The sequence below is a fragment of the Anopheles moucheti genome, chromosome 3 (assembly GCF_943734755.1).
Source record: "Anopheles moucheti chromosome 3, idAnoMoucSN_F20_07, whole genome shotgun sequence".
Classification (NCBI taxonomy): Eukaryota; Metazoa; Arthropoda; class Insecta; order Diptera; family Culicidae; genus Anopheles; species Anopheles moucheti.
The window spans coordinates 58891880-58904538 of record NC_069141.1 but is presented as its reverse complement, the minus strand read 5'-3'; the positions used below and the strand labels follow the sequence as shown (position 1 = coordinate 58904538).

General features: G+C 43.3%; 3 protein-coding genes across 3 annotated transcripts in view; 2 read left to right on the top strand and 1 right to left on the bottom strand.

Annotated features, from left to right (window-relative positions):
* Nucleotides 1-3006, top strand: part of LOC128301253 (uncharacterized) — a 53065-nt gene extending 50059 nt beyond the window's left edge. The window contains exons 13-15 of the mRNA XM_053037635.1: nucleotides 10-403; nucleotides 496-709; nucleotides 781-3006. Coding sequence (XP_052893595.1) covers nucleotides 10-403; nucleotides 496-709; nucleotides 781-886 — 714 coding nt within the window. The 3' untranslated portion in view covers nucleotides 887-3006. The remainder of the gene's footprint in view (nucleotides 1-9; nucleotides 404-495; nucleotides 710-780) is intronic.
* Nucleotides 3007-7375: 4369 nt separating this feature from the next.
* On the bottom strand, nucleotides 7376-10127 carry LOC128301529 (COP9 signalosome complex subunit 3). Its single transcript, XM_053038071.1, has 7 exons — nucleotides 9632-10127; nucleotides 9398-9552; nucleotides 9236-9326; nucleotides 8344-9074; nucleotides 8101-8283; nucleotides 7958-8025; nucleotides 7376-7868 (listed from the first exon to the last, which is right to left on the bottom strand). Exons 1-7 carry the CDS (start codon nucleotides 9684-9686, stop codon nucleotides 7853-7855), a joined length of 1299 nt encoding a protein of 432 aa, XP_052894031.1. The 5' UTR covers nucleotides 9687-10127; the 3' UTR covers nucleotides 7376-7852.
* Nucleotides 10128-10502: 375 nt separating this feature from the next.
* LOC128303849 (zinc finger protein 846) lies at nucleotides 10503-12633 on the top strand. Its single transcript, XM_053040926.1, has 3 exons — nucleotides 10503-10599; nucleotides 10661-11818; nucleotides 11892-12633. Exons 1-3 carry the CDS (start codon nucleotides 10540-10542, stop codon nucleotides 12435-12437), a joined length of 1764 nt encoding a protein of 587 aa, XP_052896886.1. The 5' UTR covers nucleotides 10503-10539; the 3' UTR covers nucleotides 12438-12633.
* Nucleotides 12634-12659: the final 26 nt, after the last annotated feature.

Sequence of the window (12659 nt, the reverse complement as noted above, 5' to 3'; positions counted from 1 at the left end):
ATCTTGCAGGTCGAATGTCGCAACCGCCCGTGGCTTATAGAACCTTCGTACGATCGGTATCTCTATATACGTCTGAAAGGGCTGTTCCTGCGTAAGTTCAATCCAGCGAGCCCGCTTGCGTACAACGCTAGCTTCAGTGCTGTAACGCCAATACGCTGCTACACCAAGTCACGCGTCATCATAACCAATGGGGAAGGTATCTCGGTGACCGCCTGTCCGCTGCCCGAAGAGACCAAGCATCGGCACGTGGTGGAGGTGTTCAGTGCCGGCTGGGGCCGTAAGCATCCGTTCTTCGGTGCGGAAGCATCACGAGTCGTTTCGGTGGAGTTCCTCAATCCGGACGAGGGGGGCCATTATGCGTTTAGTTGGCTCGAGCTTACGAAACGAACATCGGCAAGCTATGGTAAGCGATATATTGAAGGCGATGCGAAGAGAATCTTCAAAAAATGTCCAACAATCAAACTCTCCTCTTTTGGTATCCTTCAATTCTTCTAGCTTTAGTACAGGAAGAATGCCCCTACCTTTGTCCCGATCTGAACGCTTGCGTGAATGCTTCCATCTGGTGCGATGGCATCGAACAGTGTCCTTCGGGAGAGGATGAAGCCTTCACACACTGTTCTGCGCTGTTGCGGCTGCCGGCAGAGATACTGGCCGGACTGAGCGTTCTTCTGCTGGTGTTATGCTGCGGACTATTCGGATATCTATACAGGTACTAGCAGAATGGCTTCGATTCGATTCAATCGCCACTCACTCGCTCTTCATTTGCTCTTCTTTTTTCAGAAAAATCAAACGCAACTGCCGACGGACGAGCGTGCTCCAGACGCGCCTGAAATCGCTCAGCTCGATGGATACGGCCGTGTTCGAGGACAAGGAGGTGATTTGCTGACAAAACGACAATTCTGTACGGTACGTCGAGATCGATCGCGTTACCACGGTCTGACCGCGTCATCGCGCAACACCAGATGCCGTACAGAATTGTCTTCCCATGCAACCAAACCAAACCGACGATATGCCAAACGATCGCCAAACGGGCGACACCAGTGAGCAGCAGGAAAATGATGGACTGAGCAATAATAGCAGCAAAGTATCGCGTACTTCTTCTTTTCTACACACGACACTTACCACTACGGGCCCGTGGTGGAGAGCGTCACCGGACGATAGAGGATCATTACTACTACTACTGCGAGTGTCGCTACACTAGCACTGCGAACGATGGAGCAAAAACCAGAGCAAAACCTACTAACTTAACTTTACTACTTGTAGCGTTGTAGCGGATAGTAGCAACTAATCATTACTACTAGGAACAAAATAAAACGGCCCCAGACGGAAGCCATCTGTTAGTCATTCTAATTCTACAATTTTACTATAGACCAGTAGGATGAACATAAAAACGGCAGACGGAGAACGTAAATCAAAAGCGGAACGGAACCTGTCCCAACTGTCAAACTAAGGGAGCCAACATTGGCAGCGACGACCTCCGGGGTCGGGGCTGAGGTCACACACTACTATGTACTACGTTTTAGTATTACTTCTAGTAAAACGATACAAATCAGAGACAAACAATTATTATGTTTTAAACGCTAGCTGAAAGGTTATTAAATTGAAGGGCGAGAGATTGGGTCGGTTATATAGCGGCGGATCATTTGTACTTGGAAGAGTGAAATCAAAACATCCCACAACGTCCTCCAGAGGCTGCAGAGGGTTAAATCGTTCTTGCATAGGATCCCCAACACAGATTGTGCACAATCGAGTCGATTATACTTTTTACGATCAAGTTCGAGCAAGCAAATTGTACTTTGACTCTCACACTTTCCCTGTCGCGTGGCAACAAAACGCAACTGTTCCTTCGACCAAAATGCTTTTTTCCTTGACAGATTCCACCACTAAACGGCTCACTACGATCAATCCGCACTGTGCAGAGCTTTTAACGAACGATTGTCGAACTGTCTCTATGACCGTGCCCATGTTTATGCCTCAATTCTGTGGAGGATTTAAGAAGCGAAAGAGTATTATTAGCGAGTACGGGGGTATAGGATTTATTAGCGAAATGGTTACAGCAGCAAATGCAAATCGGCGTTACATTTATGGGGGAAAAAAGGTGTAAACAAACAAACACCGACACTTAACGGTACGATATGGACTTGTTCATTATTAATTGAATTGAATTATATCTAATCAGCGCGGGTGAGGTGTGCGTGTGTGTATAGCAAAAATTAAAATTGGCCGAAAAGGGGAATAGCCGTAGGAGGGCAACCAGGTGCAGGAGCAGGATATTAAAATCGATTAAATCAAACAATTTAAAAGCAAACCAACAAATGATAAGAAGCGAATGATGAGAATTTTAAACACTTACATTAAATCGTACATAGAATATAATATTCCAGTCGCAGACTAAAACAAACAAACAAAAAAAAACACATTAACTAACAAGTAACGCAATGGACGACACTTTCCTTCATAGTGTCCCGTGTTACGCAGCAAAGGTCCCGATCGTGATGATCGTGATCGAGTACTTGACATGAAGAAGGCATGTCGGCATACACGAACAAACGATGTTTCATATTCAAATAGGTCTGTTGGCGGTGGTTTGGATTCAATTGTTAGGCCCTTCCCCCAGCAGGGGCGAACACGAGTTACGTAGATAACTAGTTTATTAATGATAGAGAAACCAGCAAACAAAAAAACCCTCCCCATTTAACGTACAGGACATCCCCGATCGACGGCACAACAACACGGTTGCGGGGTTTTTTGTCTGCATTGAGCGACTTTTTCACATTTAAAGTAAAACGGACCAAAAACTAATGCTATATTGGGCGTACTCTTACCGCTCGGTAAGGAAAGACATTTGGCGTCTGGATCGTGGACGGAAATGTACATAGGAGAGAGTGAGTGTGGAAAAGGTGCAAACCCATACCTTTTACTTTGTTTTGTCGAGAGGAAGTTCTGTTCATCACGACCACCACGACCACTAACGACTAACGAGAAAGAAGGTGACACTCAAAATGGACGGACGCAGCAAGTGATTTTCCGTTTTTATGTTTAGGTGAGTTTCGGCGGCTCGAAGAATACGATTTTCAACACTGGTGGTGTCAAACATGTCAGACACACACACCGTAGTACGAGTAAGAGCATTTGAAACACATTAAAACTGCCAACTCTTTACTGTGAAGAAAAAGAGCTCCCACAGGACAGTGATCTTTCTCGATCGATCGATCGATCGATCGTACCGGAAGTTCATCGTTCATATAGGCAATATAGCGTAAAATCAAAACCCTCTAAACTGCCAAAATGCGTTCGATTTGTACACATCTAAACGTTATTTACACAATGCATAGCTTTCCGGTCCGGTTATCGATTGTCCGTTCGAAGTCATTCGGTTACACGTACACGCTATTCCGTTGTGATTGAACGATGCTAACCGCCCTACTGTCCATTAACGTTTTACACGTACCCACGAATTCGCGGTAATCGAAATCGACATCGCAAAGAACTTTAAATTACACAACCAAAAACTGCCAAAAACTTGTTGAGTAAAGGAAGTAAAATATCAATCCTTGATTGGAGCGCGGGTGTAATCGTTTCGTTTTTCACCGTAACACTTGATTTTAGTAGTCAGTAAACTCTCGCTGCATGAGAACGATCCACGGTGACAACAGAACGAAACTTGAAGGTTAGTAAAAATTGAACAATGTTAATAGATCTAATCGAATCCAGTCATGGAGCAACCGGTGGTCCGGTTCAGGAGATTAAACATACACACAAAATCAACAGACACACACACACACCTGTTAGAGAATGCAAGGGACAGGGAAGGATTCACTAGTTGAACACTTGTTAAATTTGATGCAAAAACAAAAAACAACCTAACGCATGCGTTAACTACCTTTGCTGAGTTTAATAGCTAATTTCAAGTGGAGAAGCTTTCCATTTTCTTTTCTGCCACATGCACACACACACACACACACCGGTGTAAATAGGTGAATTGAGGATCCGATCCGGTCCCGGACGGTCCTTTCTGCTCTTCTTCAGGAGTATCGAGATTCCGCACCATTCAAAAGCACTCAATCGCCACTGTCCGAAAGCAGCCACTACATGAGAGCCAGGAGACGTGTTTCACTCGCCGAAACAAGGCAAGAAAAGTTTTACCAAAACCAATATAACAAGAAATACAATTTATCTCCAGTTACAAATTTGCCAAACATGTAGAATGAACAGAACACTGGAACTTCCTCCCCCTGAACAAAACCTCCTGACAATTCGTAGCAATAGAAAATGCGCGCGCAACTGCACGTGCCCCAGATTTTTCTCTAACCAAACTGTTGTAAAATAGTATCACAGCACATCATTTGCTAAAGAAATTACCGAAGAAAAACAAAAACACAACAGTTACAAAGTAGAAAACCAATCGCTTATTATGAAAGCAACAAGAAAAAAACACAGACAAAAGCACCATATTAAAGAAGAAAACGCAAGGGTAAAAATGATAAAACAAACGGGGAAGAAAAACACAACAGATAAATTACACAACAAATTAAAAACAACGGTTGCACTTCTCAATTCTGATTCACCTCGAGATAAAGAGGCTTATTTAAAAAAAAAATAAAAAGCAAGACGAATCCAAGACTTCATGACAATAAAAGCGGTAGACGGCAGTGGGGATAGGAAGCGGTGTCGATTAGGGCAGTGGGAAATTGTTTAGAGACCGTGGAGAAGAAGTAGAAATAAAAGCGATGGACGTAGCGAATGTGTAACCGGTAAGTGCGATAGAAACAAATACAGAAAAAAAACCATAGATTTGTAATGACAGAAGAAACCATAGAAGCAAGTAAAAGCAAAAGTTGTAAAGCGATAAACGCGATAAACCCAAAATGGCAAACGGGCCAGTACTTAGTATGGCACACGAAAGCATGCGATGAACTCTCGACATACAGACGCCAACAGAAGACATGTCAAAATGCAGCTACGAATGTTCCTTTCATTAGTTTCGTTTATGTGCTACTACCTCTCGGGTAATGAAGATGTCGAAAAAGGACATTAAAATAAACGTTACAAACAGTTTCCCAACATCCAAAGCTGAACAACAACCTGAACGAGGTTGGGTAACGAATTGGATTAAACCCCAGTAGACCAGTTGGTTTTTTGTTTGTTCCAATTGATTTTGTGGCATCTTCTTTTGCATGCAAAGCAGCATGAAAATTAGGACACATGGAATTTAAGATAATCTCTCTCAATGATAAAATGTTTAGCAAAGAAACAAACAAACAGCGGTCACATTAGCGAACGAAGCGATACCAAAAGCATCTTTACATAAGCCATAAGGCAAAAGCGCATTGGAAGAACATAAAACACACCCAGAACCAGTTGAAATGATTGAAATGCATTACTAAAACAAAGACAAAGATTCAAAACTAAAAGAATTTGATGATGGTGCCCTGGTATGGGGGGCGGGAAAGTTAGTCAGCTAAGGAGACGCTGACGATGGGAAGCTAAATAAGTGATCCTAGGTATTCACAATGGGACTGTAGGAATGTTTAGAAAACAAAAAAAGTGAAATTTAAAAATTGTAAGAAAACAAAACTTTACTCCGCTAACAATAGCAATTTCAATGAAATTTCAAAGTGAACAAAACAAATCCATCACGAAATGCAACAAGAGCGAAAAGAAGAAAAAAAACATAAGAAATAAAACAACTCAACCATATCATTGAATTTCAACAGAACCGTAACATCAACCTGTATAACACATGTGCTATAATGTCTAAGTATCCTGGTGGATGGGTTATTACTATTTGGTGGTAGTATGTGCACGTTTGATCATTCTATGATGTACGCCAATGTATGCAGTCGCATTAGATGATGATGATGATGATGATGATGATAAGTCCCACCTCATACCCCAACACACAGGTTTGAGGGAGACACAATTATCTTTTATGATATTCAAACTTAAACTCTTCAACAAGTAAACTCCCATATACAATTCCCCCATTGTCCGTTAAAGAGGTCTACCGAGTACCAATTGATTGGGTAATCGTCTACCAGCTTTCTGGACCGTTCCATGCATATGGCTAGGTCTGCATGGACACCAATAGCACCAATATTGTCAGCAAAAAGATTGATCTCACAAGACTTCAACACCTGTTTCATGTCATTTATATACATCATGCACAAAATTGGTCCAATAACACTTCCTTGCGGAACTTCCAAGGGTGTTTTTTATAGCCTCTGATTTAGAGCTTCCTGAGTTCGCTGAGTTCTTTCTTTTAAATAACTTTCGAACCAATTAAGCTCCCTCCCCACAATACCAAAACGCTTTAATGTTGACCACAATAACAGTCTTGATATTGTCTCAAATGCTCGTTTTAGATCGAAATGCGCAAAAAAAGCATGTTGATGAGACGAAAGTCTTCCAACAATTGGTGCTTTGGCAATTCGTTTCTTAGCAAAAAGTCAGGGCCGCTGACAGAATCAATGTTTTCATTGATTTTTGAAATACTATTTACAAAAAACGAGTAAATAACAAGTTCAACCACGTCATAATATCTAACTACAGAAATGCATATTTAGTTCGGTTCGATCAATCTTTGTACCCTCCAAGCCTTATCTAAACAAACATCACACATGAAAAGCACATTATTATACTCACATTATCACCAATTAAAAGAACGGCGGAGCATTTTAAACACTCCATGCCGTAAAAACAAATCCGAACTATTTTTATTATAAATATTTACTAGGATCCGCCTTTACACTACCACAAACCACTTGCACACAACACTACCCTACTAATGATCTACACTGCGTTGTCACTCACGCAATTACAGATTACATTTACAAAATGTCACAAACACTACCGTAAACAAACAGATCGGACGCCGTCGCCCACGCGGTGACGCTACTTTAGGGCAGAACAAATCCTCCTGTTTTTAGCAGGTTAACACAAATAAACACATTACCAATGACATCGAAAGAATCTATCGACATTCATTAGTAAGTGAATCACATAATTTAAGCACTTTGCTATATTTTGCACTAGTTTTTACCAAACACAAAACAGAGCCTATCTATCACTGAACTGCACGTGTAGGAGAACTGCATCACTGAACAGTCACCAATACGGAAATGGGGGGTTTCTCGTAATGCTAGTAGTGGTTAGTGGTAGTGTGCGATCACCGGAAGAGAGGAGAGCCGTAATCGAGGACTCTAGTTCTCGCAGTTTTATTCTCCAGATGTCAGTCTTACTATTGACATTGTTAAATTTTATCAACAATGAATAACATAAACAGTAAGTAATTATATTCATTCACCTCGGGGCTGTAGTTTCGGCAGAACATATTTTTCATAAACTCACGACGACACAATAATGATCTACATTCTCAGATCCGGTCTTCATTTTATTACATCGATCGATTACTTCACATCTTCTGTATCAACACTTCTGTCGGAAACTTCTTTACTCCACAGGTGACCCCCTGCAGAGGCACCGAGAAGGACAGGATGACAACCAAAACCGGACGCTTTCTGTTTTCCTGTTCCATTGTTCATCTCTTTGCGTGTGTATGCCTATTGCCTCGAAACCAATGATCCGCTTTGGGGGTGAAGAAAACCGAACGTAATGTGGAGCTAATGACTTTACTTAAAAAAAACTGGCGAAACTTTTGCAACAATTCCCAGCATGCCTCTGTGAAAATCGTTTTTCTTTTGCGTCCTCTTTCTTATCGGCCTTTTTTAAGTTTATCAGTTCGATTCGTTGGGATTCGTGCCATTCCTGTTCCTGCCGTTGTTCGTGCCCTTCGTACATGGATGCCATTATCTCCTTATGCTGGGGATTTCTTTTTTACATAATCAACAATTTATTCCGTTGGATCACTGAGTTATGGAACGATTGAAATAAAAATAATTTTGTTTGGTAAGTGAGCGAACAAATAAGATTCATTGCGAAGATAAACGCAACTTACCTACTATAAACCTTCGAATTGCAACCGATTCCGTCGTCTTCTTGGTTGCCAAACGATTTTTTAACAAACTAAAGTTGGGAGAAATCAATACATTACCCACTGTATGTATGAGCGTATCAATAACCTTTCATCAGCTTACTTACCACTGGGTTGAGCATTATCTCTTCGTCCATCTTAAGAATTTGCTTGTTCAGCCCCATCACTAAGCCTATTTGATGCTGCACCATTTCGAACACCTCCTGGTCGTTGTACTCCTGTGGATCATCCTTGAACACGACCATACCATCCTTTTGATTGATGGTGGCAAATATCTCACCAGATTTGATCTAAAATTAAATGGCATTCTCAACAACTCCCTCGTCAAAGCTCATCGCTGAGGTACGTACCATATTGAGAATATATTTCTCCGCTTCGGCCGGCCCACTCAGCTGCACACGACTGGCCACATCGGCCAGCGACAGCGTGAGGAACGTTTTCGTCAATCGCTGAATGTTCTTCTTATACAGCGATGCGACGACCTGCTTCACCAAACCCATGTTCGTGTCCCGCTGGAACGAGTCGCGAAACTTGTTCACTACGTTTCGTACCTCATCCGGCGACGAGGTGTTGTACGCGCTGGACAGATCGTGGTACGCGTGGCTGAGCGGCTTCATAAACCGGGTAATAACCTGCGACGAGTACTTCGGTATTGGTAGCACCTTGCCGTGCAGAATGAGCGACACCAGAATGTACTTCTTGTACGATTCGAGCATAATGTGCGACATCGCAAGGGCAGGTGTCGAGACGGCCACCTCGAAAAAGTACAGCGCCCGCTCGTAGTTCTTCACCGCCGTGTAGATCATGCCACCGTAGTAATAGTACAGCAGGAAGTACTTCGTGTCCGCGTAGTTATCATCGGTGGTGGCGATCGCGGCAATGTCGTAGTCCAGCAAGCGTATCGCCGGATTGAACACCTTCGCACACAGGCACAGCTGACATAGGTCGGCATGGATGGGTGTTAGCTGGTTGTTGAACAGACGTATCTTCTCCAGCGCTAGCACGAGCACGTGTATGCCCTGGATGATGTGTTGTTTGTTTTTTACCAGCGCCGTCGTCAGATGATGGCAGAGTTCGTAATCTAGGAACAACACAAGGGTACATGTTTCATTAAACTAAACTCGAACGATGCAAGCCAATGCGTGAAAATAAAATGCAGTACAGTAGTCTGGGGATTCTTCGCCAAGGCAACCGATTACTCTAGTTACCCATGCTATGTGCCACCAAATTGACTCAACTTACAAACTTGTGGTGCAAATCGAACTTGTTCGGCATCGCAGGAGGTGATGAATTCCCGCACACTCCGTAGAACGTTATCTGTGTCGTCGACGTTCTGTGAGTGAAGAACGAATTGAAATTAATGAACCACCACCCTCAAAAACTCTCCAAACATTCCATACTTACACTCGAATCGTTAAACTTCGCCGATAGCACGAACAGGTAGCCCAACGAGTGCTGCTGAATATCTAACGTTTCCATTACATTGTCCAGGATGTTGCCATTCTTCGTCACCAGCTCGACCGAATCGATTAAATATACCACCAGTTCGCGAAAGTTACCTAAAAAGGGTCGTGCATTTATCGCAACACGTTCGAATCGAAAAATCATCTTTGTTTACATAATTTCCTATGCCCTTACCTGCACTGCTCTGTGTACGAACAAAATTAACATAATACTCTAGCGGGGAGGCCATTGTTTACAACACAACCGCCTTTGGTGAGGCTGTTTTGCGAACAGAAACAGGGTAGTAGACACGCTCTGCTACGAATGGTGCGTGATGGACGTTTGATGGATAATCTTTTTCTTGAAGAAACCGATTAAATAAGCGGCTCGCACGGTGTTTCTTTCTACCGTTTTCGTTTCAGCACCTCCGCAGGGACATGACCATACCCTGTCACGGTTCTCGATCAACGATGCACAAATTCTAAGTCCCGGTTCGATACCGCAACCTCCGCTGCTGCTAAACAACACGGTTTGGTTGCGTACGAAAACTTCGTTTATGAATATGCGCTAGGAAGATGGTAGAAAGCGGGCCAGCTTTATCACAGAACCTCAGGATTACCACACAAGGATGCCTTTTTTCCTTTCGCACAAGCGATTTTGTGTCGGCAAAACGCGAATGTGTGTTTCCGTGCAAGAGTGCAAGACAAGAAACGTCAACAGTGTCAGAGAGAGCATGTGCGCCAAGTGAGCCCACTTTGGTACGATTTTATTTGACACTAGCAGATAGCCGCTTCTAGCCCATCTTGTTTTATAAAAATTAAATAGAACGTCTACAAATGGTTGGAGAGCATTAAGTTGAATAAGTTTAACAATATCATTCAAGTCAAATAAATCCACCACAATGTTTGTACAATAACGTAAATAATATTTATTTTCTTCTCTTTGCAAAAATGGCAACACTGCCACATTGTAACTGTCAAATGGCCTCACCGGTTGTTTTCATTTGTGTTTTTTAGATTTTTTTTATAAAGTAATCAATTACATCTTTCACCGATAACAACAGCTTTTCATTAAATGTCCGTCACAATTTTGTGCAAATCGACATGTTCATTAAACCAGAAATAGATTTCACCAAGCCAAATGGTGCTAACGTGTCCTCCACGGTAAGCTGCTTTCTGACATGTTTAAGTATTATACTAAAGTAATAGTTTTTACCCATTTTAGAACTTCGATTCAGCTAATACTAGTGGAGAATGTTATCAAATTATGTCCGTAAGCAATGACCGCGAAGAGTCGGTCAATATTCCTCCTAGTTGGACAACACGAACGCTCAAGCAAGATACCGAACAAACCGGTAATCTGAATAAAAGGTATGCCTGCGGTTATTGTGGGATGGTTATATACGATACAATGCAGGAAATTAAGCAGCACATGATCGAAGAACTTGATTGCATTAGCCACAAAAGGTTTGCATACAGTCGAACATCTAATGACGACTACGACGAAGAAGCCGTCGACCAGATTGACTACAGCATCAAACCATCAACATCCTCCAGTACGGTGGCCAACGAGCAATCTTCCTATCGCAGCTCATCGTCATGCGAGGATGAACCACTCAAAAACAGTCCACCAAACCTAAAAGGAACCCGTCGAACACGGGCGAAGAAAGTTCAACCGGAACAGAGCGCTCCTAGCGAGGAGGAAAGTGATCAGGAAGAGGACTTTTTGCAAACCGTCACACTGAAATCGCTGACGGAAAAGTTCCAGTACGAAAAACCCCACAAATGTTCCCGTAAAGGTTGCCCGTACAAGTTCGCATCGTACGATATCCGGGACCAACATTTGCGCTGTCACGCGGAAAATGATTCCATGCCGGAAGCTTCCGATGGGGGCGCTAAAGCTGGCTTGCCACGGAAACGTTTCAGCTTTAAATGCAGTCAATGTGATGATAAGTTCGATTCCTGGAAGCCTTGCCTGATGCACGTGTGGCGCGAACATCAGATTGATCTTGGTATGCTACGGTGTCCGGTGTGTGAGAAGCGCTTTGTCTACACGGTGCACGTGTTTAAGCACCTGCAAACGCACCGCCTGAACCAAACGCTCGATGTTTCCTGTCGGGTGTGTGGTAAGAAGTTTGTCAACACGTCGCAACGTGCGGTACACGAGGCGTTACATCGAAAAAAGGACACGCACGAGGATGAAGAAGAACTGGAGGTGAAGGAGAAACTACGCTGGTACGCGGAAAGACGCTGCAACATCTGCAAGCACATGTTTTCCAACTCGAAGATACTTTCCAAACACATCAAAACGGTACACTTGAAGATAAAGCCCTTCGTGTGCAACGTGTGTGGATACAAATGTGCTCGGAAGGCAACACTTAACGTAAGTTTTACCAAAATGTTCCCCAAGCGCCCGTAGGATTTTACGTCTCACTACGTATCTCTCCCACCCACAGATTCACATCCGACAACATTCGGGGTTGAAGCCGCTAACCTGTAAAAGCTGCCCCTTTCGGACGGCGGATCCGAGCGCTCTCAGCTACCACGAACGGCGCCATCGCAACGAAAAGGCCTACCAGTGCAAAACGTGTGGCATCAGGCTGGTACAACCGAGTGCCCTGCGTTGCCACATACAAACCCAACACCCGAAAGAGTACCAACAGATGAAATGCACACTGTGCGATTATGCATCGATTAATGCACAGAATCTGAAGCGCCACCAAGCCAATCATAAAGCGGGATTGATAAAATCCAACGATGAAGATTCTCAGATGGAGTGCGACATCGAGCGGGAACATGAGCATGGGGCACAGCACGGCAGGGGCATGAGCGCAACGGATCAAGGGCGTCAGCCCCAGAATGCTCCGGAAATTTCGTTCGATTGCTTTCTGCCGCCCGAAAGCGTTGATTCCGTGGTGCATGATACCGGTGGCATAACGATTCCAGCTGCCGTCGTTACCTTGCCGGCTGCACTGTCCGAGGAGACACAGTTCCCGATTTAAACTCTAAACGCAGCTTGCTACTTTCGCATTTAAATTTGAATATCGAAACAAAGCAAGCGGAATGTTAGTCCGATATTATCGCGTAAAGACCGAGTCGATAGCATGAATATCAATTATTTAGTGGAACGTTCAATAACTTACCCTGTTTGGTTTTACGCCGCGAGTGGACCCTTTGCAACTATTCAACAAAGATTAATTTTAATCACACTCAGATCACACACA

Coding starts and splice junctions, on each gene's coding strand:
- LOC128301529 (XM_053038071.1), bottom strand. CDS start 9,686: ATGGCCTCCCCGCTAGAGTATTATGTTAATTTTGTTCGTACACAGAGC. Junction 9,553..9,631: donor TCGTACACAGAGCAGTGCAG/GTAAGGGCATAG, acceptor GACCCTTTTTAG/GTAACTTTCGCGAACTGGTG. Junction 9,075..9,235: donor TCGATTTGCACCACAAGTTT/GTAAGTTGAGTC, acceptor TGTTGTTCCTAG/ATTACGAACTCTGCCATCAT.
- LOC128303849 (XM_053040926.1), top strand. CDS start 10,540: ATGTTCATTAAACCAGAAATAGATTTCACCAAGCCAAATGGTGCTAAC. Junction 10,600..10,660: donor GTGCTAACGTGTCCTCCACG/GTAAGCTGCTTT, acceptor TACCCATTTTAG/AACTTCGATTCAGCTAATAC. Junction 11,819..11,891: donor CTCGGAAGGCAACACTTAAC/GTAAGTTTTACC, acceptor TCCCACCCACAG/ATTCACATCCGACAACATTC.